General features: G+C 33.8%; 4 protein-coding genes and 1 long non-coding RNA gene across 6 annotated transcripts; 3 read left to right on the forward strand and 2 right to left on the reverse strand.

The window, feature by feature from the left end:
• Positions 1-719: 719 nt before the first annotated feature.
• LOC131008734 (uncharacterized) lies at positions 720-7,656 on the reverse strand. 2 transcript variants are annotated; one of them, XR_009096325.1, is made up of 7 exons: positions 7,131-7,656; positions 5,445-5,545; positions 3,462-3,559; positions 2,658-2,866; positions 1,854-1,904; positions 930-1,073; positions 720-825 (listed from the first exon to the last, which is right to left on the reverse strand). XR_009096325.1 is itself a non-coding variant. In XM_057935767.1 (6 exons), the coding sequence occupies exons 1-5, from the start codon at positions 7,492-7,494 to the stop codon at positions 1,858-1,860; spliced, it is 819 nt and encodes a 272-aa protein (XP_057791750.1). In that variant the 5' UTR covers positions 7,495-7,656; the 3' UTR covers positions 720-1,073; positions 1,854-1,857. The 2 variants fall into 2 exon arrangements, 1 of the variants encoding a protein (XP_057791750.1); XM_057935767.1 differs by having other exon boundaries at positions 720-1,073.
• LOC131008773 (uncharacterized) lies at positions 5,566-7,737 on the forward strand. The gene is made up of 2 exons (XR_009096349.1): positions 5,566-6,870; positions 6,959-7,737. It is a non-coding gene; the product is annotated as an uncharacterized LOC131008773 (long non-coding RNA).
• A 3,368-nt stretch (positions 7,738-11,105) lies between these two features.
• LOC131008774 (protein MICROTUBULE BINDING PROTEIN 2C) lies at positions 11,106-14,918 on the forward strand. Its single transcript, XM_057935800.1, has 5 exons — positions 11,106-11,507; positions 11,592-11,675; positions 12,947-13,273; positions 13,931-14,149; positions 14,475-14,918. Exons 1-5 carry the CDS (start codon positions 11,289-11,291, stop codon positions 14,625-14,627), a joined length of 1,002 nt encoding a protein of 333 aa, XP_057791783.1. The 5' UTR covers positions 11,106-11,288; the 3' UTR covers positions 14,628-14,918.
• A 1,321-nt stretch (positions 14,919-16,239) lies between these two features.
• On the reverse strand, positions 16,240-17,263 carry LOC131008775 (uncharacterized). The gene is made up of 4 exons (XM_057935801.1): positions 17,014-17,263; positions 16,676-16,911; positions 16,478-16,596; positions 16,240-16,381 (listed from the first exon to the last, which is right to left on the reverse strand). Exons 1-4 carry the CDS (start codon positions 17,099-17,101, stop codon positions 16,297-16,299), a joined length of 528 nt encoding a protein of 175 aa, XP_057791784.1. The 5' UTR covers positions 17,102-17,263; the 3' UTR covers positions 16,240-16,296.
• A 2,222-nt stretch (positions 17,264-19,485) lies between these two features.
• LOC131008777 (isoaspartyl peptidase/L-asparaginase 1) lies at positions 19,486-22,323 on the forward strand. Its single transcript, XM_057935802.1, has 4 exons — positions 19,486-19,781; positions 20,201-20,434; positions 21,127-21,213; positions 21,746-22,323. The coding sequence occupies exons 1-4, from the start codon at positions 19,620-19,622 to the stop codon at positions 22,223-22,225; spliced, it is 963 nt and encodes a 320-aa protein (XP_057791785.1). The 5' UTR covers positions 19,486-19,619; the 3' UTR covers positions 22,226-22,323.
• The last annotated feature ends 188 nt before the right edge of the window (positions 22,324-22,511 follow it).

Genomic DNA, 22,511 nt, shown 5'->3' on the forward strand with positions numbered 1-22,511 from the left:
AGAAGTCGAGCCAATCAAATAAAATACTATCAAAGAAGCCAAGTTACAGAAGATTGAATCAATTTAAACCTGCAATAATCAAGTCAAGACAAACATCCGTTGCTTATACTGTTATACATAAGTAGATCCAAGGGTTAATGTAATTACTAATAGTCGTGCTGCAGAACCAGCACAGTTTCTCTATTCTTTTACGGCTGAACAAAGACAGTGAATATGCACAACCTAGCTGGAAATGAAGTAGCATTATAGGATAGAATTCAATCTAGACTGCTAAAAAGGAAATAACATAAATGAGAAACTAGACATTTATGAAAATCACATGCACCAGCTAATATATAGAAACATTTATAGTACCAGAAAGTTGCACATTCCAAAGGCACCCAATTTGAATAAAAACTACATAAGTAGTGATTTTGCCAAGAGAGTCTAGACTCTGAATAAGCACAACACTATGATTATAGCAGTGAACACAGTGGTCTCACATGTTCATTGCAGGACTCATAGATTCAGAAATATGTAATGCTAACAAGATTTATCATGTAGTTTGAATGTTCAAACTGCAGAGGTCAATTTCATAGCCAAGATTTTAAAAATGTGATGGAAATGAGATAATAAGTAGGAGTATCTGTGTTTTCTAAAATACATGGTCTTACGTATAAACCAACAAATTAGGCAATGATAAAGCTAGGTGCCACGAACCAGCCAAAACATGAGGATAATTTGACCAATGATTGTCAGCAATTCTTTCATATGATAGGAAAAGGAAGGCTATGAATTACATATTACATCAACGACGATCAAATCCCAAGTTCCCCTCCAACAACCCTTTACACAAAGAAAAAGATTATTAAGTAGAGAGATTGACACCAAAAATAGAAATATGAACAGTCTCAATGTATTCAATTGAAACAAGAGAATGTGGGATTTACTAGTTTGAATAAATTTTGCAGCAGTTGAATTATGAGTAGCATCATGATTTCTACCCTTTCCTTAGAATTGCTTTAATACCCATCTCAAAGAAGCACCAGTATTATTGTATGCAACCCTTTCCACTGAGATTCTTTATCATCCTCCTAAAAGTATCCATTACAAAAATAACTCAGTTGATATCAACGTTAGTTCAAAAGATGAGAGGCAAGCAAAATAATATGCACTATCTAGAGAAAGTCTACAGAAAGAAAGATGCTAGAGAACAGTTCTACATTGATTTCTTAGAATCTAATGATCAACTTGGTTGTTGAATTTGATTGTTAATGCCACTCACAAACAGTGACCATTATAACTGTGTTTTAGTAGCCAAGGGAATTTAACAAGAAATATTTTAGAATAGTTAACTTGTTTCAAGTGTAATGTGCTTCTTGACCCGTTTGTGTATTCTTACTCGGTAACGTGGATCTCATGTAAAGTTCAGTTTCATTTACTCAATTTTATGAGTTAACGACGAATATGGATATGGCACATCATAGAACATAGGAAACAATAGTGTTACTTAGGATGGATGTAATGTAGCTGAAGTATTGTAAGAAAGACGCATAATTACTATTTAGAAAAATATAATGATAAATATATGTTGCAAGAGACTCTGAGACTTTAGTCATTTAACTTATGTTCCTTTTGTATTTTTTGATAGATTAAAGCAAACAATACTCAAATCCATTTGAAAATGAACTTTCTTTTTATTATACAACTCTTAGTTACAGCTGGGGGATTAACAGATTACTGATCACAGGCTCTGCAGGATTGAGCTCAGAGAAAAATAAAATCATGTGCCATAGAAAGAAAATTCATGAATAATATCTCTTGTCAACATAATAATAGAGGTAGAAGCAACTGCAATGAGAAACAATACTTACCTAGTTATAGTTTTTCAAAGCCATCATCATCTGAGCCATCATTCCCATCATCTGAGAAATTAAATACACGATGAACATGCTACACTTGAACAACTAAAACAAATAGTTGTCACTATTTAAGTTCTAACTTAGGACAAACAGGATACAGTCAATACACGAACAATACAATAAAAGTCAGAGCTTTATGGTCATCTTGAAGTTTTGATCAAAGAAAAGAGCAGTGACCTTCAGTTATATGCATATAACCAAATCGGCTTGCAAATCTTCATGTATGATTTAACTATATGGTAGCCAGGTAGGCAGAGATCAAGATTTCGGATTTGAAAAGCTAAAGAAAGGACCAAAATTATACCATCTTATGAACAAAATTGATAACTTTTTTTGGAACATTACTTTGCAATATGTAACAGGAAAAGGGTACTCTCCTAAAGTTAAGGGAAAGAAATGAATCTTGTCCTAAGACAGAAAAAATAAACTTTCACAAAATATGATGCTAATAAAAAAGGAAAAAAAAAACACATAATAAGAACCCCCCAAATTTTTAGGTTTTGAAAAATAATAAAATATTTTCGCTAAAGGGCATTATATTCTTTGTATGATTTCCATCAAAATCAAAGCAATACAAAAATCTAGCTTCTTAAATACTAGATCGTTTTGGGTTAACCAGACCTAAAAATAATGAGGTCAGATAGTTGGCTAAGACAACAAGAAATAGTACCAAAAAGTGGAGAAATATAAGATAAAATCTTCTTGAGTAAGTAAAGAATTCGTTATAACAAAAAATTAAAGCTAAGCATATCGTACCTGGACCATCATCACTGTCCTCAAGGTCTCCAAGAAGAAATACATCCAGATCCTTGTCAGCAGATGCTGACTTCTGAGTATTGCTTTTTGGTTTTAAAATCTCATCTGCTCTTTCAGATCTTACACTTGATGAAGTTCCCTCAACCTCAGCATCTGTAACATTTTCAGCTGCCTTGAGCTTTACAACTTCCATATAGCGTTTCTCATATCTAACATAAACAAACATGTTACATTAAGAGAAAAATACCCATATGATCAAGCCACAGAAATAGAAATATACACAGTCAAAGAGAAGTCTATAGAAGTCCATAATGTTCTCAGTATAGCATCATAATATCTAGAACGTTAACATAATTACACCAAATTATTTATTCCAAAACCAATATGATTCGATGTTAGATTGATACAAATCCGCATATATAACTGAGAATTCATGGTTATCATATATATATCGACACAAATATATAAAAATCTATGATTGATAAACATACAAATGTAAGATCTACAAGACCTATTCTTTGAGACACAAAGAAAGTTCTGCTAATTGAAAGCAGCGACAAAAGGCTTTAGAAATTCCTGTTACTTCATTATTACATAACCAGGGTGAAGTTGATAAGCATCTACCTTAACAAAATAGAAAATGATACACTAGTAGGGGCCACATATAAATAGGTAAGTTAAATAAAAAATGAAGATGAAATGAAGTCAAGCAACAAAGTGATACTGAAAAATTACGTTACTTCTATCTGGTTTTACGATTAAAAACACAAGCACTCGTGTAAAATTTCCTATTACGTTACTTACATTGCCACATGACTGTTAACAAGAATGAAGTAGATCTTCCAAAACTTCCATTCCTTCATCACACGTGGACAAAGTTGATACCTTAGCTTTGAGATTTCCTGAAAGCAAATGCAAATAGTCACGGTCATGAGTGATTCGATAATGATTTTAAGTTATTTCATGTTCAATTATATTAAACAATGCCAAACTAATAAGGTTGGCCTACATGTTGTCCTTTTCTTTTCCAGATTGAGGTTATCATCATGAATTCATGATGTGAGGTAACATATCACTCCGCCACTCCGGTGTCAGTAAAAATAAAGATTGATCGATTAAATTCAAATTATGCTATAGACATAAACGATATAGAACAAAGAATCATTGAAAGTCCCTTGATAGTATTCCCATCATCAAAATGTTTTGTTATCTGGCAGAGGTCCCTAGGGCATGGAGAAAATATAACATGGACAGAATCCCAACAGTAACAGTTACAAATGATGTTGAATGAGATAGGCCTAACATAGATTGTTTTTTCAAGACAAAACAATTTTGACTTACACAGTAATGTCAATTCTTTCAGCCCTAACTCCCTCTTCTCTGCCTATTTCATCTCTCCCAACAAAATGGTCATTTTCTTCCATGCGATTTTTTTGGGCTCAATCTCCCTTCAGCTTTCATATACTGATACAGTTTCTGCATCAATCTTTTTCCTTTCCTTTTTCATTTTTATTACCTTTTCATCTCCCAGTACATTGGTAAATATTTAAATTCTAAAGTGGAGATCCCTGCATTTTTTGTTTCAGTTCCATGGTTTTTCAGTTGGTCACTCTCTGCTGACACAACTTTTCACTATTCCTCCATCATTCTCCACTTACTAAGAACATCTTCAACTCTTCCAGCATTCTTCATTTCTAACCAGTGACTTGAGATCTGAAAATAATTAAATCGAGAACCATCTCACATAATTCACCACTCCTCCAATTTGAGTCATGAGGTGCCGCCTTTTGGCGATATTTGTCTTGTAAAATGGATGAAGAGTGAAATTTTTTCCTTTAACCTAAACTTGTGGTATTTGCTGACAACTGGATACTGAAATTATCTATATAGAAAGCCATCTCACCTAATTCACCAATCATTTGCTCCTCCTATTTGAGTCAAATTGAGGTGCTGCCTTTGGCGATATTTTTCACCTAAACATGTGGTATTTGCTAACAACTGGATTCTGTGCTGCGGGCAGCGCATGATTTGAGCATAGGATGTAGGAAAAATTTTGTAGCCTATTATGGCATGGGTAGAAATAATGACAGTCCAGGGAGGTCCAGTAATATTTAGCAGCCAAAATAAGAGCATATGATTATGTTGATATGCAGGGAATGTAGACAGAGAAGTTCTGTGTTGCCAATGGGGAGGCTGAACAAGAAGAGTATACTTCCTTTGCAATTCATGATGGTCTACTGTGGCAATAGGCATTCTAACATTACATCATTTATGGTGTTTTGAAGAATTTTTTACTTGTACGTATTGAAAATGCTGGAGTTTGTTGAACTGAAAATTTATGACCCCTGTGAGTCATGAATAGGACAATTTTAACCTCATAAAATATAGGTCCATTTAAGACCACTAATTCGAAGCCCATTCTAATATAATTATTGCATACTGGATATTTTGTTTGTGAAAGCTCATTCCCCCCACAGGTCCAGCAGCTGGCCCTGCTATTTATAATTCCTAGTACTGTCCAATACCCACAAAGGAACTGCAAGCTTTAAACATGCCAAACAATCTGGTATTGTTTTTAAGTATATGTTGATTTGCCCTTCTGCACAAGAATTCTAAGTCTTGGTTTGAAATGTCAGCAAATTTCAAACGAGAGTTGAAATAAATATCTTATTATATATCCTAAGAGGAACTTTTTACTTCCAGACAGATGAAACATATAGTTTTCCAAGGATTGATTTATCCTCTCTCTCCAAGATAAGTGTAGATTATAGATATGAAGATTCTAACCTTCACTGTCAAAAGAACAAGCTTGGCATGCCTTTCTTGCCACTCTGTGAGATCTTGCCGAACATTTGAGACAGTAGGAATATCAGACACTTTTGACTCATCTGCACATAAGAATGCTAATTGAAGTAAATATTTGCATTAGATGCTGAGATGCATCGGTACTGAAGAATTTTCGTTGGCATCTTTAAAGAGACTAAGAATTCTAAAACTACAAATTGTGCAGAAGATTCCAAAAACATTTATTCTAACTGTAACAACTCAGTCCCAACATCTCAAATTGACATTAAATGTCCTGATCTTCTTCTTTATTAAATAATGTTCAGAAAGTTCTTAAGATAGTTTCACTCAAAGAATGAAAGAGAACATGAAGTAGAATGCAAAAACAGGTCATAGAAATTTTGTGTGTATCCTTTTCGAGAATAAAGCACCTTGTTGTCCACTTTCATTTATTTTCTTCCTCACGTGTATCACCATAGTATCGTTTAAATTGATGTTACCAGAAGAAACTTCAGACACAACTCATTTGAGATGATCGAAAGAATCTGCTGTCTGTGATATAAGAAAGTTTTTCGTAATACACTCACATCCTAAGTAAATTTCAAGTTTTCAACTGCATTTTTACTGAAGATTTTCGTAAATTTTTTTGTAAGTTCTGTAATGAATTAGTTATAGATATAACTTGTTTAAGTATATATATTTTTAAAATGATAGACAACGATTTTAAAATTCAATTGTACACCATAAAGTTTTTAAAAGGTTTTTTTAGGAAAGGTAATTTTGTTTTACCCATAGATAACTTTATGTAATGCTTAGTAGTTAGTATTTAATTTAATGATTCTGTTTATTTTTAATCTCATTTCTTAAGATGCCAACACTTCGAAACCCGGAAATGATGTTAAATGAAGCATTTGATGATCGTATAGCTATATTCCTAACTAAATACCCTAGGATTTCAGAACTTCCAGCAAGCATCTACGGATCCTTATGATGTTGCTGGAATAACTGCTTATGAAGTATGGAATAATATCTTCACATAGGCCAAACATATTGAGTACAAAGATTTTATTTAGAGAAAAATAAATGGAAAACTAAAAGATATACAGAATCACAAGGCTAACTAATGACTTTCTTAAGTTAAGTATTTGATGCCCATATATGGGACCATCGGTAACTTCTTGACACCGGCAGATTATAATCTTCACCTCTACTGTTTTCAGAAAGGCAAAAGGTCAAAAGTAGAATTTTCATTTTATTATAGCAACCTTTTGTTGGACTTCTGTTAAATTCCTCTGTTTTCTGTTGTATCAGGGTGAAAATAAATTTCAGTAGTTGCCTGCTATAGGACCAGATTCTATGTTCCAGTCAGCATTGTCCCATAAGTGTATATGTAACTAACCTTATGATGAAGCTGATGACAATGAAGATAGTATGTATTCGCGCATTTTCCATGTTTTCGTTATAATTACGCATACTCTCGTCTGGTTTAGCATTTATAACAGCTATTGTTTCAGCAGTGGCCGGAACGCATTCAACAAGGAAAAACAGATACAGTACAATGCGGTTCCGATTGAATCAAATCTCAACACCAGTAAACCACATTCATCACCCGAACGCGTAATTCGATGACACAAAAAGAGAAGGCGAAAATTTTCAAATCAGCACTCAGAAAATCAGAGAACAGCATACCTTCAAGCGGGAAATCACGGAAGGTATTCGTCGTAATGCCTCTCACAAACTCCCTCAACTCATCCGTAACACCGAACCTCTCCAGATCAGCAGGGTCATAGGCGGCCTTCTGAGCGGAATCGACGAGACCGTTCAGAACCACGGCGGCGGGAGGAATGTGAGCCTTGATCTCATCGGCGCGCTTCAGAGCGTCTGCGGCGAGTTCCTGCGACAGCTTCGACGCCCCGGCCGCCAGCTCCTTGGAGCGCTTTGACGCCTCCGACACGACGCCGGATAAACCGGCGGAGCCGAGTCCCTGCGTGAACTGCTGCGATTTCTTGGCCGCCTCCTCCGCGAATTCCCGAGCTCTCAGCCAGAAATCCATTGCGAATTGGGAGATTTTGCGATGGAATTGAAGAAGAGTTTGGCTATGGAGATGGCATTACAAATTTTTTGATGCCAAATTGTGAGTTGGCGTAATTTATGGAACTCTATACAGCCTTAATACGCATCTTCTCTTCCCGGGAAATTAAACTTTGATTTTGCTCGTATAAATACAATAGCTTCATGCCCACCAATTATTTATTGTTTAAAATATTTATTTGTTTATTGAATTTTACCCGTTCCACACCAAATAGCTTTTTTTTAGGAAAAAAAATAAAAATAGTTAAGTAGCGTGTAGAAAATACATTCCTAAAATTTATGTGAAAAATAAATAGATTTTTAATTCACAAATAATAAGTCTCTTCGTCTAACACCTTTTAACTTCTAATTAGACGAATAACTTATTTGCTTCAATTTACAAACGTTATTGATCTATTTATTTTAAGTTGTAAACATTAGGAATTTAGAACGTGTTTGCTACTTAACCAATATATAAAAAAATTAAATTTATTATGTGTATTTGTATTATCAATATAAATAGTGAACTTATACAATTTTCCTAACCAAAAATTTGATATAAATAATTCCAAAATATATAGATTAATTTTAGAATGTAGATAAATAATGATAAAAAAAAATACGGAGATGTCATATAGGATAGATGATTGAATTATATTTTAATATTATTTCTAATATTTTCATATAGGTTCGTCAGTCGGCAATGTCCATTAAAAATTCAATGTGTGATTCAATATTTTTAAAAATATGTGAATTAAAAATGAACAAAATGATAATTTTAAAATAAATATGAATAAATGATGTAGAAGATGCTATGTAGCACTCCGAATTAAAAAGAGAGTTTGAATCAGTAATCATATTATTAATGACTTACAATGGTGAGATTCTTTTTTAATTACATAAAAATCATCATCTATTTTATTAAAACTTGTATTATTGTACCCAAAATATTTGTTCCACTTGTCGATTTTGCGTCATCCACCATTGTTTTAAATCGCCACTTTCAAATAAATTTTCATAATATAATTAATCTTTTTTAAATTATTGATTTTCAAAAAAGTATTCCCAATAGTTTAGTCTTTTTATACTTTCCGAATAAAATATAACAATATAAGTTTTGTAAATTTAATCCTTGTGCCATACTTGTCAATGTTGACCATCGTCTGAAATTGGTAGTTTCACCTAATTTTCTATATCATAGTTTTTTTTTTAATATTTTTTTCTATATCATAGTTAACCTTTCAATTTTAAAATAATTGATTTTTAAAGAAAAAATTCCCAATAATATAGTATTTTTAAAAAAAAATATTAGAAATTTAATTAGTATCCATGGTGAAAATGACTCCTTTTTAGCTTGACAAAGTTATTTTTTAGTTTGGGGATTAATAACGAAAGTTAGTTGATGAAATTTAATTGATTGATCTCTATTTTAAAATCAAAGAAAAGTCCAACGACAATACACTCCCTCCGACCTCCGTCCCATGAATCTTGATGCATCTATAAATATAGCAACAATTAATTAAAAAATAAGAGTTCTTAATTACCTACTTCGGACATATAGTGATAGACCTCAATTGCACGCTCTCATCTCTACGCATGTAGCCTCTAAATCGAATAGAAAATAAATAATTGATGTCATTTAAAAAAAAATAAAGAAGAAATCCATTTGAAAAAAGGTTAGAAAGAATGATCATGTTACTCAAGTTATAGGACATCTCGCGGGCTCTGAAAATGATGTAACTTTTGGATCTAAAAGATATACTATTGAGATTTGCAATAATTTGGATTCATAATAATTTGGGCTTTAATGATACTTACATAAAACATTTTAGCATGCATAAACTCATGTCTAATGTTATGCATATAATTTTGATGCGCATGCTTCACACAAACATTAAATAGTTATAGGCATGTGACGTGAGCAATGATGTAACAGTTTAAAACATGCTCAAATAAAATTTGGAAAAAAAAGTAGGAACTCACTGTAAAATGATTTAGGACCTATGTTCAACCTATGGCAACAAGATGCAAAGCTAGAATTTTTAAATGCAAGGCTGAAGAAATTAAAGCATCCAATGCTCAAACAAGCTCTCGACTTGCTTGGTATAATTCCAATGACTGATATATTTTTTAAAAAATTAATTAATTAGTGACTCTAAAAGATTATCTCAATTAAAAACTCTTGTATTTTGTTGAAAAGTTCTAGTGATCAAGATCGACATCACATCGCCTTTAGCAAGTCAACGATGCTTAAGGTGATCGAGGGTGCTCCGACAAGATATTACTTGGGGTGTTTGACTAAGTTTATTTTAAAGAGCTTATAGGTTTTTGAAGTTTATAAGATGTAATTTTTTAAGAGCTTATAAGTTTTTAAAGTGTTTGACAATTGATCTTATAAGTTAGAGAGCGAACTTTTAGTTAGTGAGAGAAATTTTTTGTTAGAGAAAGAAAATCGAAAAAAATGAAATTAGAATAATATATAATAAAAATAAAAAATTATAATTGAATTATTTTTGTCAAATGAGTATTGCTTATAAGATAATGAGAAAATAAATTGGGGTAGAATAACTTATTTTTTAGGAACTTATAAGCTCTTAGAGCTTATTTTTACATTTTATAAACTCTTTAAAAGTTTATTTTGCCAAACACGTATAAACTCTTAAACAACTTATAATTTTTTTTAAAGAGCTTATAAGCTTAGCCAAACACCCTCTTGATTTGATTGTGTTTTGAGGAGAATGGTAAATTTTGAGCGTTCACCTTCAAAAAAAAGTAAAAAATGAAACAGCATTAATATTATATATATTTGTGTCGATATATATGATATATATGATAACAGCATTAATATTATATATATGATAACAGCATTAATATTATCATATATATATCGACACATTAATATTATCATATATATATCGACACAAATATATAAAAATCATATATATAATATTAATGCTGTTATCATATATATCATATATATATCGACACAAATATATATAATATTAATGCTGTTTCATTTTTTACTTTTTTTTGAAGGTGAACGCTCAAAATTTATAATATTAACACGTGTTAGCCCCAAAAAAAGAAGGGTTATTGGCTCTTAAATACACCAACTTTAGGGGTAGTTTGGTTTTGCACATGAACTTTGAAAGGTGTAAAAAAATACATAAACTTTAATGTTGTTGCAATTTTATCACAAATTCAAATATTAGATATTCAAACTCTATAAAAATCTTACAATTTACGGGTTTAGAGATGTCTTATACGATATCTTTTAGAGATGTGTTATACGATGTCATTTTTTAAAACGTCCGATGAAAACACGTCGATATTTCGACTTGCCACGTCATCTTTAATTTGAGAAAAAATTGAATTTGTGACATCGTATAAGACATCTCTAAAATATATCATATAAGACATCTCTAAACTCGTAAATCGTAACATTTTTATGGAGTTCAAATATCTAATATTTGAATTTGTGATAAAATTGCTACAACATTAAAATTCATGTATTTTTTTACACCTTTTAAAGTTCATGTGCAAAACCAAACTAGCCCCAAAGTTGGTGTATTTAGGCACTAATAACCCAAAAAAGAATTCAAATTCCAGTTACTCTAGATACAGCAGTCCACAGATAAACCTGCATAAATCACAACAAAATTTGAAAAAACTAAAGAGATATTCAAAAACAAAAATCCTTCACTTTCAAAATTCTCAGCTTCTTCTTCTTCTTTGAAATACAGGAAATTCAGCTGATCGATATCCATTTCAAAATCAATGGAGGGGAGGATGTACGAATCCCAGCAGCATTTGGTGGATTTGCAAGACACCAGTGGTTTCGGGTCGGACCCGAAGTCATGGCTCTCCGGCGACGACCTCAGCCGCACGCTCTCCTCTCTCTCCGCCGCCGCCGCCACCGCCTCCGCCACCGGAGGCGTCGATCCGGTCCTCTTCAACGACCTCGTGGAGATGGTCCCACTCGTCCAGTCGCTCATTGTAACAAACCACGCCAATTTCACTTTCTTGTTCCCTTCTTTTTCTTATTTTTTTTTGTTGCTAATTTAATTTTTGCAACGTCAGGATCGGAAATCGAATTCCTCGTTCAAGCGGCGGGGTTCTATGATCTACACAAAGACGCCTTCTAGAGAAGCCCTCTATAAAAAGGTAAAATACTCTCCCTCTACTCTGTGTGTCTGTGAACTTGCAATACCTATGTCTTTGTTGAATTTGCAAATTGAATTGCTTGTAAATTTCTGCAATTTCATATTTCATATTTAGTAATCATCCAGTTTGAACAATGTATGCTATAATCTATTATGACTGCGCAATGTTGGAGAGTATTTCAATCCAATTAGCATTGATCTCTTTAAATGAATTTCCAAATACTTCTCCACAAAATGGAAGTTTGTTTGACTGGATTAACTAAATTAGTAAGTTACTTAACTAAGTCGAATCTATATGGGCATCTATTCTTATTTTGTATGAATCAGCTACATATCTGTGGATTTGTTATCTGTACGGGTTTAGCAGCTTCGACCCTTTTACTGCATCTGTATCGCAATGTGGCATAGGAGACTGCTTAGGTTTTAGATGGAGTTCTATTTGTGGCAAGAAGAGTTATGACTTATTTACTACTACTTAATATTGGAATTACTGATTTATGGTAACATTTATTTATCCAACTATCCATGCTTCTTGATGTTTGATGGTTGGTATCGTTTTAGGCATAGTTTTTGGATATAGATGTTAGGTGGTTGGTATCCTTATTTCTTTGATCAGATGTGATGTCTATAAAACTCATATAATAGCTTCCTTCAAACTGAGGTGGTGTAGACGCATATTTTCTGTGCAAAGTTAAAAAAGGGATTTTTTGTTTTTTTTTTTTTGGGGGGGGGGGGGGGGGGTAGCAACTAGTAAAGGTAGGGAGAAACCGCGAAAAACAAGAAAACAAAAAGGAAATAAAGAAAAGAGAAAGTAACAAAACGTTGAATTTGCAGTTGTTTGGATGATGCGAAGTAGTTTTGATAATGCTGTCGGCTGCTACAACCACAGTTGGAATAGAGAAAAGAAATAAAGGGAAGAAGAAGAAAATCAGGAGAAGAAAACTCGGAGTAGATAAAAGGGAATAAACAAGGATGAAGGGAAAAATTAAAAGGAAAAGAGAAAGGAGCGAAAAGAAATACAATAAAGGAAACGGAAAAGACAGTTGCAGTATCTATTTTTCTTATGGCTTCTATAGAAAAAGAACAACATAGATTTCCACCTTTGATGGACTTAAGTGCTTGTACATTTGTTGATCTAAACATAAGAAACTTCTAAGATTTAGTATCGTACATGTTTAGTGAGTGAATTGAGATCTTATACACCTTTCCTAATGGTCTTCAATTATTCACTATGATTTCGCCTAAAGAGTAATTTTTTTGCCAATGTTGCAGACAGCTGGAAAGAGTGCTACTCTTCCAACAAAAAAGCCCAGGGACCAGGGAGACAGGACTGCAGCCGACAGTCCAGACACGGAGGACCTATCAATTTCTTCGAGGACGTTGCTCTCTGAAAAGGATAGAGAAGAACTGATGGCATTGCGGGACCAAGTAGAGGATCTGAAGAGGCAGTTATCAGAAAAAGATGAACTTTTGGGATCAGCAGAACTCATAAAGAATGAGATGACTTCAATTCAGACAAAATATGAGGAACTTAAAAGTGAGGCTGCAGAAAAGGACTCACTAATTAAGTCCACTCAACTACAGCTTTCCGATGCAAAGGCATGGCTATTTTTATAAGCTACAAGTTATTGTTTACAGATATATTATTGTGTTCTGGACCTTGCTGAGTTTATTTATTTGGACTGGCTTTCCAAATTATCCTTCAGTATGGCATCTTGGACGGCCATTCATTAGCTCTACGCTATCTCTTTCCTTTGGATTTAGGATATTCATCTAATCTTATATCTCTGAAACACTGAACCTACAGTATAGCTCTAGTAATTTTCAATCATATATATGGCTTGAAAAGAATGAATAAAATGAGCAGCACGTAAAGATGCTTCATCCTTCCCCCTTAGATGATAAAAACGGATTTCTTGATTTCTGATATACATTCATTTCTGATCTAAATAATATTTCACCCAGGAATCCCTATCCGTTTTTCACTCTTTGCATTAGTTTGGAGCTCTTTGGTTTCATGATATTAGTAAGCATATTTTTTTTACCGGAGTAAGACTGTTGAAAAAAAAAGTTTGACTTGACGTCCTTAGATTGTATTTAACTTGAGCTTCTTCTAGGAAGCTTTATGTGATTAGGGTTAACATCATAAAATGTGAGCATTCTCCCAATCTCTCTCTTTCTCACTCTGAATTTTCTGTAAGTTTATTGATTTTTTGAATTATTATTTTTTTATTCTGGGGAAAATTCTTTTTACAGGTTAAGCTTGCCGACAAACAAGCAGCTGTTGAAAAGTTACAATGGGAGACAATGACTTCCAACAAGAAAGCGGAGAGGCTCCAGGAAGATCTAGATAAGGTGCAAGGGGAGATATCATCTTTTATGATATTAATTGAAGGCTTGAGAAGAGATGACTCTGCCTTTTCTGCTGGAGATTATGATGACGTCCTCAATCCTATTGATCCGAATCACGAAATAGTAAGTCAATTACCATTCAGAGGCAGCTGCTTCTTTCTCTCCTGAGGATTCTGAAGCTTTGGTCTAACAATTATGACCTAGAAACTAAGTTCCTTCCTACAGAATTTTAGATACATTTATGTCGCTCTTTATTTTACACTTCCCCTCCTTCCCTCGTTTCCCCATTTTTGACTGGTTATGTCAGACTCATACATTACTTTGCAAGCGATGGAGTCACTGTGTCTGTAGTGTATGATGCCTATTTGTGTTATTAGCTACTGGATTGTCAGATATAGTCCTAGGAGTTTCTGCCATACGAACACTCAGCATCTCCTCAAATTGGCAGGATCATGAAATGGATATGCAGGAACTGGAAGCTGCAAGGGCAGCTTATATCACTGCTGTGACGGCTTCTAAAGAATTGCAAAACGAAGAATCTGTCTCTGCTGCTGCAAGAGCAAGGTTTCATCTGCAGTCACTAGTCCTGCAACAGTCCTAACAGCCAGCGCGAGAGCCAACACGCAGCTTTGAGGCTTTGTTCTCTGAAACGTATATGTCTATAGCTATTGCATGTCGTGTTAGGTAAAATGATTGGAAGGGCTTGTTGTGAATTGAAGTGATATCTAAATGATTGCTGATATTTATTTGGAATAGAATCCTTTAGGTATTTCAGTAAACTGTATTGCTGTATGTTGAGATGGTACTGTAATTGAACAAGATATGGTTTTGTTAGCTCTCTCTCTCTCTCTCTCTCTCTCTCTCTCTCTCAATTGAAAAAGTGATTGTAGTAGCTTGCTTATCTTCGCTCATTATTCAACTTGCCCAGGAGTAATTGTAAAATAACGCATCAACTTACATCTATTTTGCAATATGACCTTCGATTTTTAATTTTTGCAATGCTCGCATGAATTGAAAAAATGACGTGGACACTTCCATTTACTTAAATCCGATAGAAAATGAGTAAATAATGTCGTTTAGTCCACGTAGCATTCACGTCATATTTTCGATCCACATTGTCATCCACCTAATTTTTTGGTCGAGATTAAATAATTATTTAATAATCAATTTAACATAACATGAACAATATGTCCCCTTGTTAAAACATGACCAAACAAATCTATAATGCAGAGCTTGTCACACTTGGTTTTCAAGCATGATTTACTTCTCCCATGTGATTTGCATACTATTTGCACACTCACACGCACACAATGTGGACACCCATGACATCACACAAAATATGATAAAAATAAATAAATAAAATTAGTTGTGTCCTCTTGTTTGAATATTTTAGCGTCATGCCTATGTTTCTATTAACCAATTATAAAATGCATATATTTGATTTATTCGTCTAAATGAAATGTAATCATGTACTTAGTGGAATAACATATGAAATGCATTGTTCTTTTTATAATCTTCTTCACATTTTTGTTTGTTTTTTTTTTTCTCCTGTGTGTGAACAGTGAAGTCCCGGGTTCAAACCCCACTGCTCCCCCTCCCCAACTCCCCCAAGTCTTCACATTTTTGTTGATACATTAAATATTTGAAATCAAATAAAGATAAAGGTAAAGAAAAAAAAATTAAGAAATAGAATAGCACGGCAAGATAGAACTTACAATAACATTACAACATAATTATAATTACGTTATTGGTTAATGGTTTACATGCATTTTCATAATTACCTAAACAATGGAATATAAATTATATAATGTTCGTATCACAATTCAAAACTCCAAAATGGTAGTATGGTTGGGAATGCCTTGAAATAATAATAATAAAAAAAAGTTATAAAAATCTCTTACCATTCAATAATAGGAAGGGGGCATTTTTGGCTATTAACACTTCAAATATAACTACTTCGTCTCAAACTCTTGTATTCTCTTCCATGTTTGCTGACAATCTGTAATCAACTGTTCATATTAAAGGTTACATTAATTTCCCCCTCAAAAGCAGGGAAATAAACTTAATTAAGCCTGCATTTTGAAATTAGATGTCAAATCCAAGGTTTCAAAAAAAAAAAAAAAAAAAATCAAAGTACAATCAAATTAATCCATAGTATATATCCATTCAAGATGAAGAGTAATCAAAGTACACATCTTGCAACAAGAAACCATGAAAAATCAATTTATGTATATATATATATATATAGGGAGTGGTTCAAATAAAAATATTCATAGCGTAGCGCATCGCCTGCAGGCGTTGCGTTTTTCTGCGTTGGGCATGTGAAGGGGGCTGCCTATCCACTCCATTCCCAACCTGCATTCAAATTTCAAAACAATATAACCTAATTATATGTATATATAATATGATGTTTTTGCATGTTAGATTTAATTTTATTAATTTGGAGCTCACACTGGGAAGGCAAAGGAGCTGCAGGTGCTGGTTTCTGATAGGCTAGAATCACACGACTCAAAAGAGGACTCCATTTTGCTTCCACTAATATTTGGCTGCTCAACTTCATTCTTCATCATCTGTCACAAATTTAAATTAATGAATCAAGAAATGGAGTATTAAATTAAATCGTGACATGCATATATTAGTCACATGCACCTTTGTGGTACTAACGCTGCAGCAGGGTTGTAATATTTCTGATGATTTTCTGTCATTATTTATCATGTGAATTTCCCCATCTTCTCCGAAGCAGAAAACTATGTAGTCTTCCTCAGCAAAGCGCGGCTCAGCCTCCGCCGCCGCCCGCCAACTGCCGCCGCCGCTCTTATGTGAAGAAGTAGACGCTTTCAAGCTTGTTTTAGGCGGCCGTTTGCTGTCAGCTGCTTCCTCTTCCTCTAAATCAAACACAAGAAAATTTAATTTGAATGTTTTGATCATATATAAAAGGAGTATATATAAATTAAGAATTTGAAAAGGTTTGTTGATAATTGAATTACCTAGAGGTAGGCGGCGAGTATTGAAACATGATGCTACTAAATCTTTAACTCTACATCGAAGCTTTGGCTCTGCGCATGGTGAGTTCATTATGGTTGCGGCGGCGGCGGCGGCGGCGGCGTGGTTGGGAAGCACTGGAGGTGGAGAATGGGAGTGGTGAGAGTGAAATTTTAAATTTGAAAAAGAAGGGAATTGAAGAGTAAATAGTGAGCAATGGAGTTATTGCGACGTTCAATTTCATGAGCAGTTATGATTTTGTTGAGGATAATGGAATAATGGAATGGAAGTGAGACGTGGAGATTTGCAAGGAGACCTCATCAAACTTACATTACTTATTTACTTCAACCAACTATTCAAATCGTGATCAATTTCAAAAGTTCTTTTTTTTTTTTTTGAAAAATAAAAATAATATATTCAATCATTTTGCAAATAAGTATTGTATTTATTTAAACATCAAATTAGGATTTGCACTCGTACAATGTAATGTATGAGAAATATTTTTATATTTCTTTTTATATATAAATAAACACTACTCAATTAATTATCATATAAAAAATTATAAATAGAATAAAATATAATTATCATAAATATTTAAATATAATATGAAAACCCCACTTAACTTATATATATATATATATAAATACTGAGTGTAGTTGGCTAGTTTTTTTTTCAATTATTAAAACAATAGTATTTAAAACTAAAAGTGTATAACTAAAATATTTAAACATGTAGGAGTAGTACATATTAAAATTTATATACAATTCAAGCGAGTATCACTTGAAGGATGACACAAATTTTAAGAAATATTTTGTAGATAATATATTGACTGGAGTAAAAGACCCATTATTTTTTTAGAAAAATCAATAATGTTAATGTGTGTGTCGTGTCCTAAAATAAAAATAATTGGAATGAACGAAAATGAAAAAAATTATACTTTATTATAGGATATATAGTATAATGGGATAGAGAGTATTGAATCATATACATTGTATCAAGAGGCTGCATAAGATAATGAATTAATACAAGCATAAATAATGTAATTACACTAAACATGCATAACTAATATTGGAAATTAGAGTATTCATGCATCAGCAAATGGCTCGTAATGGTTGTTTGTCGTCTCGGGCAAATGTGTATGCAGTATTTATTGTATGATGGGGCCCACTCATCTATTTCAAAATTATACTAGTAATTCATTTTGGTCGGTGTAGTCGTGTAGGTGTGACAATATTTTTCTAATTCTTTGAGGGCTGAAAATTCTTTAGTCCATGCATTCGGGTTAAAAATATGAATAGAAAAATTCGCTAAATTAAATTAAATGACGACAGTCAATATTGGCTTCCCCATAGACATGGAATATGCCATTAATAAAATTTTGTGGTGCCATCTTCATCATATTAATAAATGTAAAAGCTTCTTCCCTTTCTTTGTATCTGTCACCAATGTCGAGTCGGTGTAAATTTCCATCCAATAAATTTGATTTTCAATGTAAGAGAGCACCATTAATAAAACGCTCAAATTTTAAATTTAAAAATTTTACATGACATGTCGAATTTTGATGTTATTATGCTACACTGCAAATATTTTCACATCAAGTCTGATATATCATATACGCTTTTTGATGATGTCCAAACTCGGACCTGCGATACTGAAAAATATTGAAAATTAGCCTTAAAAATTGCAAAAGGGTGGGTTTTACAATGGGGAGGCACTCTGAGGAGGGAGAAGTGATGCTGTTGGAATACTGACATCCGGAGGAAATAATTTTACTTTTTAATTTCTTTCCATTTTTCTTCTTTTTTTTTTTTTTACTTTTTTCTTCTTTTTATCAGTGCATTTCTATGGTTGGCTTGCATCTTTTTTCATTCTATTTTTTCCTTTTCATACTATTTTTCATGATTTTTTTAGTGGATTTTTAAAATAATCAATTTAAAATAATAAAAATAGAAATTATTCACTGAGATAAAAAAATTTAAAATTGACCACACTTATCATTTTAGCATTCACATAAAAAAACCTTAAAAATTATTCACGAACTCACAACTAACATTAACAATTCAATTGTGAATTAATCAAACTGATTATAAATTATAGTTAAAAACTCAAATTCATAACCAAAATAATTAACTGTGAATTTGAGTTTTTAAACTTGAATTCACAACTAATACTAACGACTCAGTTGTAAATACTCCCTCCATCCCGTGAAACTTGAACAATATTCATTTTCGAATTGTCGCACGAAGCTTGAGCATTTTTCTTATATGGTAAAAGTTTTTTTTCTCTTTATTCGTCTTTTCATTTTCTCACCTACTAACACATAAAATATTTTTAAAATTCGCGTGTCGAAAAAAATTTGTTCAAGCTTCACGGGACGGGGAAGTATTTATCTCTAAAGTCTAAAGAAAGGGAGATGTCTATGAATTTAAAATACCACGAGATGCTTGAGTCTTTCCCATAATTAAAAAAAGAAGAAGAAAAAGAAAGGAAGATGTCTCAATCATGGAGATGTCCGTCCGTCCAATAAAAACAAAAGGAATCTAGTAACTGCTCCCAATATTACGCAGAAGATGCTCATACTGCTCTGCTCTACCTACTAGCTCGCTGCGGAATGGGTTGGGCTATCGCACTGCACGGCGGCGGCGGTGAAATCCCCCGCTCATTGCCGCCGGAGCGCATCCAGCCCCGAGAAGAAGCCCTCCGCCACTCTCTGCAGGTCGGCGTCGCCGCTATTAAAGCTGGTCGATCACCACTCGATGTCGTCGAACTCGTCGTACGTTCTATCCAGCTCCGTTTATTCTTCACCATCTTGCGTTCTTGCTTGCCTAGATTCACCCTGCCTATGCTTCTTTCTGATTAAATGCGTCTATTGAGTTTGTGAGATTATTTTCGCTGGATCCAAGTATGGAGTTTTAACCTACAAATTATTTTGTTTCTAATTTTGTTTATGTATCACGGTAAAGTGCAATAGTATTCATAAATCCATCTGTTTATTGAGTTTCAATCTAGCACCGTAAAATTAGGGGAATTTGAATGTTGTTTGATCTGGCAGCAGCAGCACTGTGATTCTTTTCACCTCTTTTATTTCTACTTCTGTAGACAAGTGAAAAATTTTCCTGTTATTTTATTTCAAGTTGGAGTATTACAGAAAATTCAGAAAAACTATCCTGTAATTTCAAGTAATGTATGCAGGTTCGCGAATTGGAAGACCATCCACTCTTTAATGCGGGGAGAGGGTCTGTCTTGACAAGCAACGGGACGGTGGAAATGGAGGCTTGTATCATGGATGGGAATACGAAGCGCTGTGGAGCTGTTTCTGGCCTTACTACTGTCAAAAATGCAATTTCTCTAGCAAGGCTAGTTATGGAGAAAACTCCTCATATATATCTTGGATTTGATGGGGCTGAGGCTTTTGCAAGGGATCAAGTATGATTTATGCTTCTGCTAAATTGGTTTTTCTGAGTAATTATTTTCTTGTTGCCCTTTAATTTATGATACTATTAAACTTCTGTGATGCTTTATGCTACTATCTGTTTTGGTTTTCTTAGGTATGCATGTGTTGGCATGTAGCTTGTTCCATTTGATTACAGATATGTCAATACTAACATCTCAAAAGGATCCACTTTTCAAACACTTAGCAACTTATTTACAAATGAGATATAACCTCTAAAAAACATCTAATAAGAGCTTATAAGCTTTTCTCAAAAAAAAAAAGTCAATTTGTACCTCTGAAGTTTATAAGTGAGATACCATTGACACTGTATTACGAGAGGTACCTTTAGATTTTGAACCTACAGTAGTCTTGTCTGATTGGCAATCTTTCTGTGTGTCTTCCTCTGGTAAAATCAAGTGGAATTGTTTTGTTGCCATGATTGATCCATGTTTCATCTTCAGTCGATTTATTATGACATTCTTGATTTACTGCAATGCTCTGGTGTCTTGTTCTGCTCTGTGTATGAGTTTTACTGTATTTTGAATAATGTCCTCTACCTAGATAGTTTATTAGACTGTAAAACTATTTATTATGGAATTGAAAACTTATGCTTCAGCTGCTGACGTCAATCATATATGTCCTGATCCTGAACTTCCTTCTTTTTTTTTTGTTTGTGCGTGTGCAGGGCGTGGAAACTATAGATTCAAGCCATTTTATAACTCCAGAAAACATTGAAAGACTGAAACAAGCAAAAGAAGCTAATCGAGTTCAGGTAAGCTCCTCCTATTTTAACTTCTTTATCACCATTGCCTCTTGCATCATCCTGTAAAATTGAGCATAAGCATATGATTGTGTTTGATCTGTATTAGCTTTTGACAGTCTATCTTCTCTCCCCAAATGGTCGCCTTTGTTTCGTTTTAGACCCATCTCTTAATTTTGTGATATGTCAAACTCACATGGTAATATGTCTGTTTTGTAAGATTGGCCAAATTTCAGAATACTCAACCAAAAATGCAAGAACTAGCTGCTATGAAATGGAAAATGTCTAGCCTTAATTTTCTTTTTAGGTAGATTACATTCTTAAAAATGTTTACACCATGTTGAATGGCATATAGATGAAATGTTTACGTGATTTGGTCATTCAACAATCAAGTTCAAAATGAGTTGCTATTGTTGAACCAGCTCCATCTCTACTTGCTCAATTAAGATTCTTCATTTCTAGAATTGTACTGCATTATATGAAACCATGACTGATACTAAAGTGGATGATGTGCTTCTGAGACACGCCATTGCCATTTTTCCAGATCGATTATACAGAACCACTAACGAAAGTTGAAGAAGCGTCGCCTCCTAATGGAGACAGTCAGCTTGGGACAGTCGGGTGCGTGGCTGTGGACGGGAATGGCAACCTAGCCACTGCCACGTCAACTGGCGGATTAGTGAACAAGATGGCTGGGAGGATTGGTGACACGCCAATCATTGGCGCAGGAACCTACGCGAACAAGCTGTGCGCCGTGTCTGCTACAGGCAAGGGCGAGTCCATCATCCGGGCCACAGTTGCGAGGGACGTGGCTGCTCTTATGGAGTACAAGGGGCTGTCGCTCAAGGAGGCAGCGGCGTATGTGATTGAGGAGTGCGCGCCAAGCCACACTGCGGGTCTAGTGGCGGTGTCGGCTGCTGGAGACGTTGCGATGCCGTTCAACACGGTAGGCATGTTCAGAGCCTGCGCTACTGAGGCTGGCTATACTGAGGTTGCGATATGGCCGGATGAGTCTTGTGATTGAGCTTTTTTATGACTTCAGACATGTTATGAGATGTGTGAGAATGGATTTTATGCTCTTCTTATCTTTTATTTTTAATATATAAAAAAATATTCAATATCTATCTTAATACTTATATGAAATTTGATGAATCAATCGATATAAATATATTTAGAACGAAACCTAAATTCATCGATATTCATTTACAAATTCAAGTCCAAGATCCATTCCAAAATATGAGTAACGCTTGAATTGTCAAAAACAAGATTTTACCAGCTTTGTTATAATTTTTTTTTCTTTCTTCTTTTAA

The sequence above is a fragment of the Salvia miltiorrhiza genome, chromosome 2 (genome assembly GCF_028751815.1).
Source record: "Salvia miltiorrhiza cultivar Shanhuang (shh) chromosome 2, IMPLAD_Smil_shh, whole genome shotgun sequence".
NCBI classification, from domain to species: Eukaryota; Viridiplantae; Streptophyta; class Magnoliopsida; order Lamiales; family Lamiaceae; genus Salvia; species Salvia miltiorrhiza.

Excerpts from the sequence above, each read along its gene's own strand:
- LOC131008774 (XM_057935800.1), top strand. The coding sequence starts at position 11,289 with ATGGAGGGGAGGATGTACGAATCCCAGCAGCATTTGGTGGATTTGCAA. Across the intron at positions 11,508-11,591 it reads CACTCGTCCAGTCGCTCATT|GATCGGAAATCGAATTCCTC; the intron begins GTAACAAACCAC and ends TTGCAACGTCAG. Across the intron at positions 11,676-12,946 it reads GAGAAGCCCTCTATAAAAAG|ACAGCTGGAAAGAGTGCTAC; the intron begins GTAAAATACTCT and ends CCAATGTTGCAG.
- LOC131008734 (XM_057935767.1), bottom strand. The coding sequence starts at position 7,494 with ATGGATTTCTGGCTGAGAGCTCGGGAATTCGCGGAGGAGGCGGCCAAG. Across the intron at positions 5,546-7,130 it reads CCGTGATTTCCCGCTTGAAG|ATGAGTCAAAAGTGTCTGAT; the intron begins GTATGCTGTTCT and ends TCTTATGTGCAG. Across the intron at positions 2,867-3,461 it reads GTTAACAGTCATGTGGCAAT|ATATGAGAAACGCTATATGG; the intron begins GTAAGTAACGTA and ends TGTTTATGTTAG.
- LOC131008775 (XM_057935801.1), bottom strand. The coding sequence starts at position 17,101 with ATGAACTCACCATGCGCAGAGCCAAAGCTTCGATGTAGAGTTAAAGAT. Across the intron at positions 16,597-16,675 it reads GCAGCGTTAGTACCACAAAG|ATGATGAAGAATGAAGTTGA; the intron begins GTGCATGTGACT and ends AATTTGTGACAG. Across the intron at positions 16,382-16,477 it reads AGCTCCTTTGCCTTCCCAGT|GTTGGGAATGGAGTGGATAG; the intron begins GTGAGCTCCAAA and ends ATTTGAATGCAG.
- LOC131008777 (XM_057935802.1), top strand. The coding sequence starts at position 19,620 with ATGGGTTGGGCTATCGCACTGCACGGCGGCGGCGGTGAAATCCCCCGC. Across the intron at positions 19,782-20,200 it reads TCGATGTCGTCGAACTCGTC|GTTCGCGAATTGGAAGACCA; the intron begins GTACGTTCTATC and ends TAATGTATGCAG. Across the intron at positions 20,435-21,126 it reads AGGCTTTTGCAAGGGATCAA|GGCGTGGAAACTATAGATTC; the intron begins GTATGATTTATG and ends GTGCGTGTGCAG.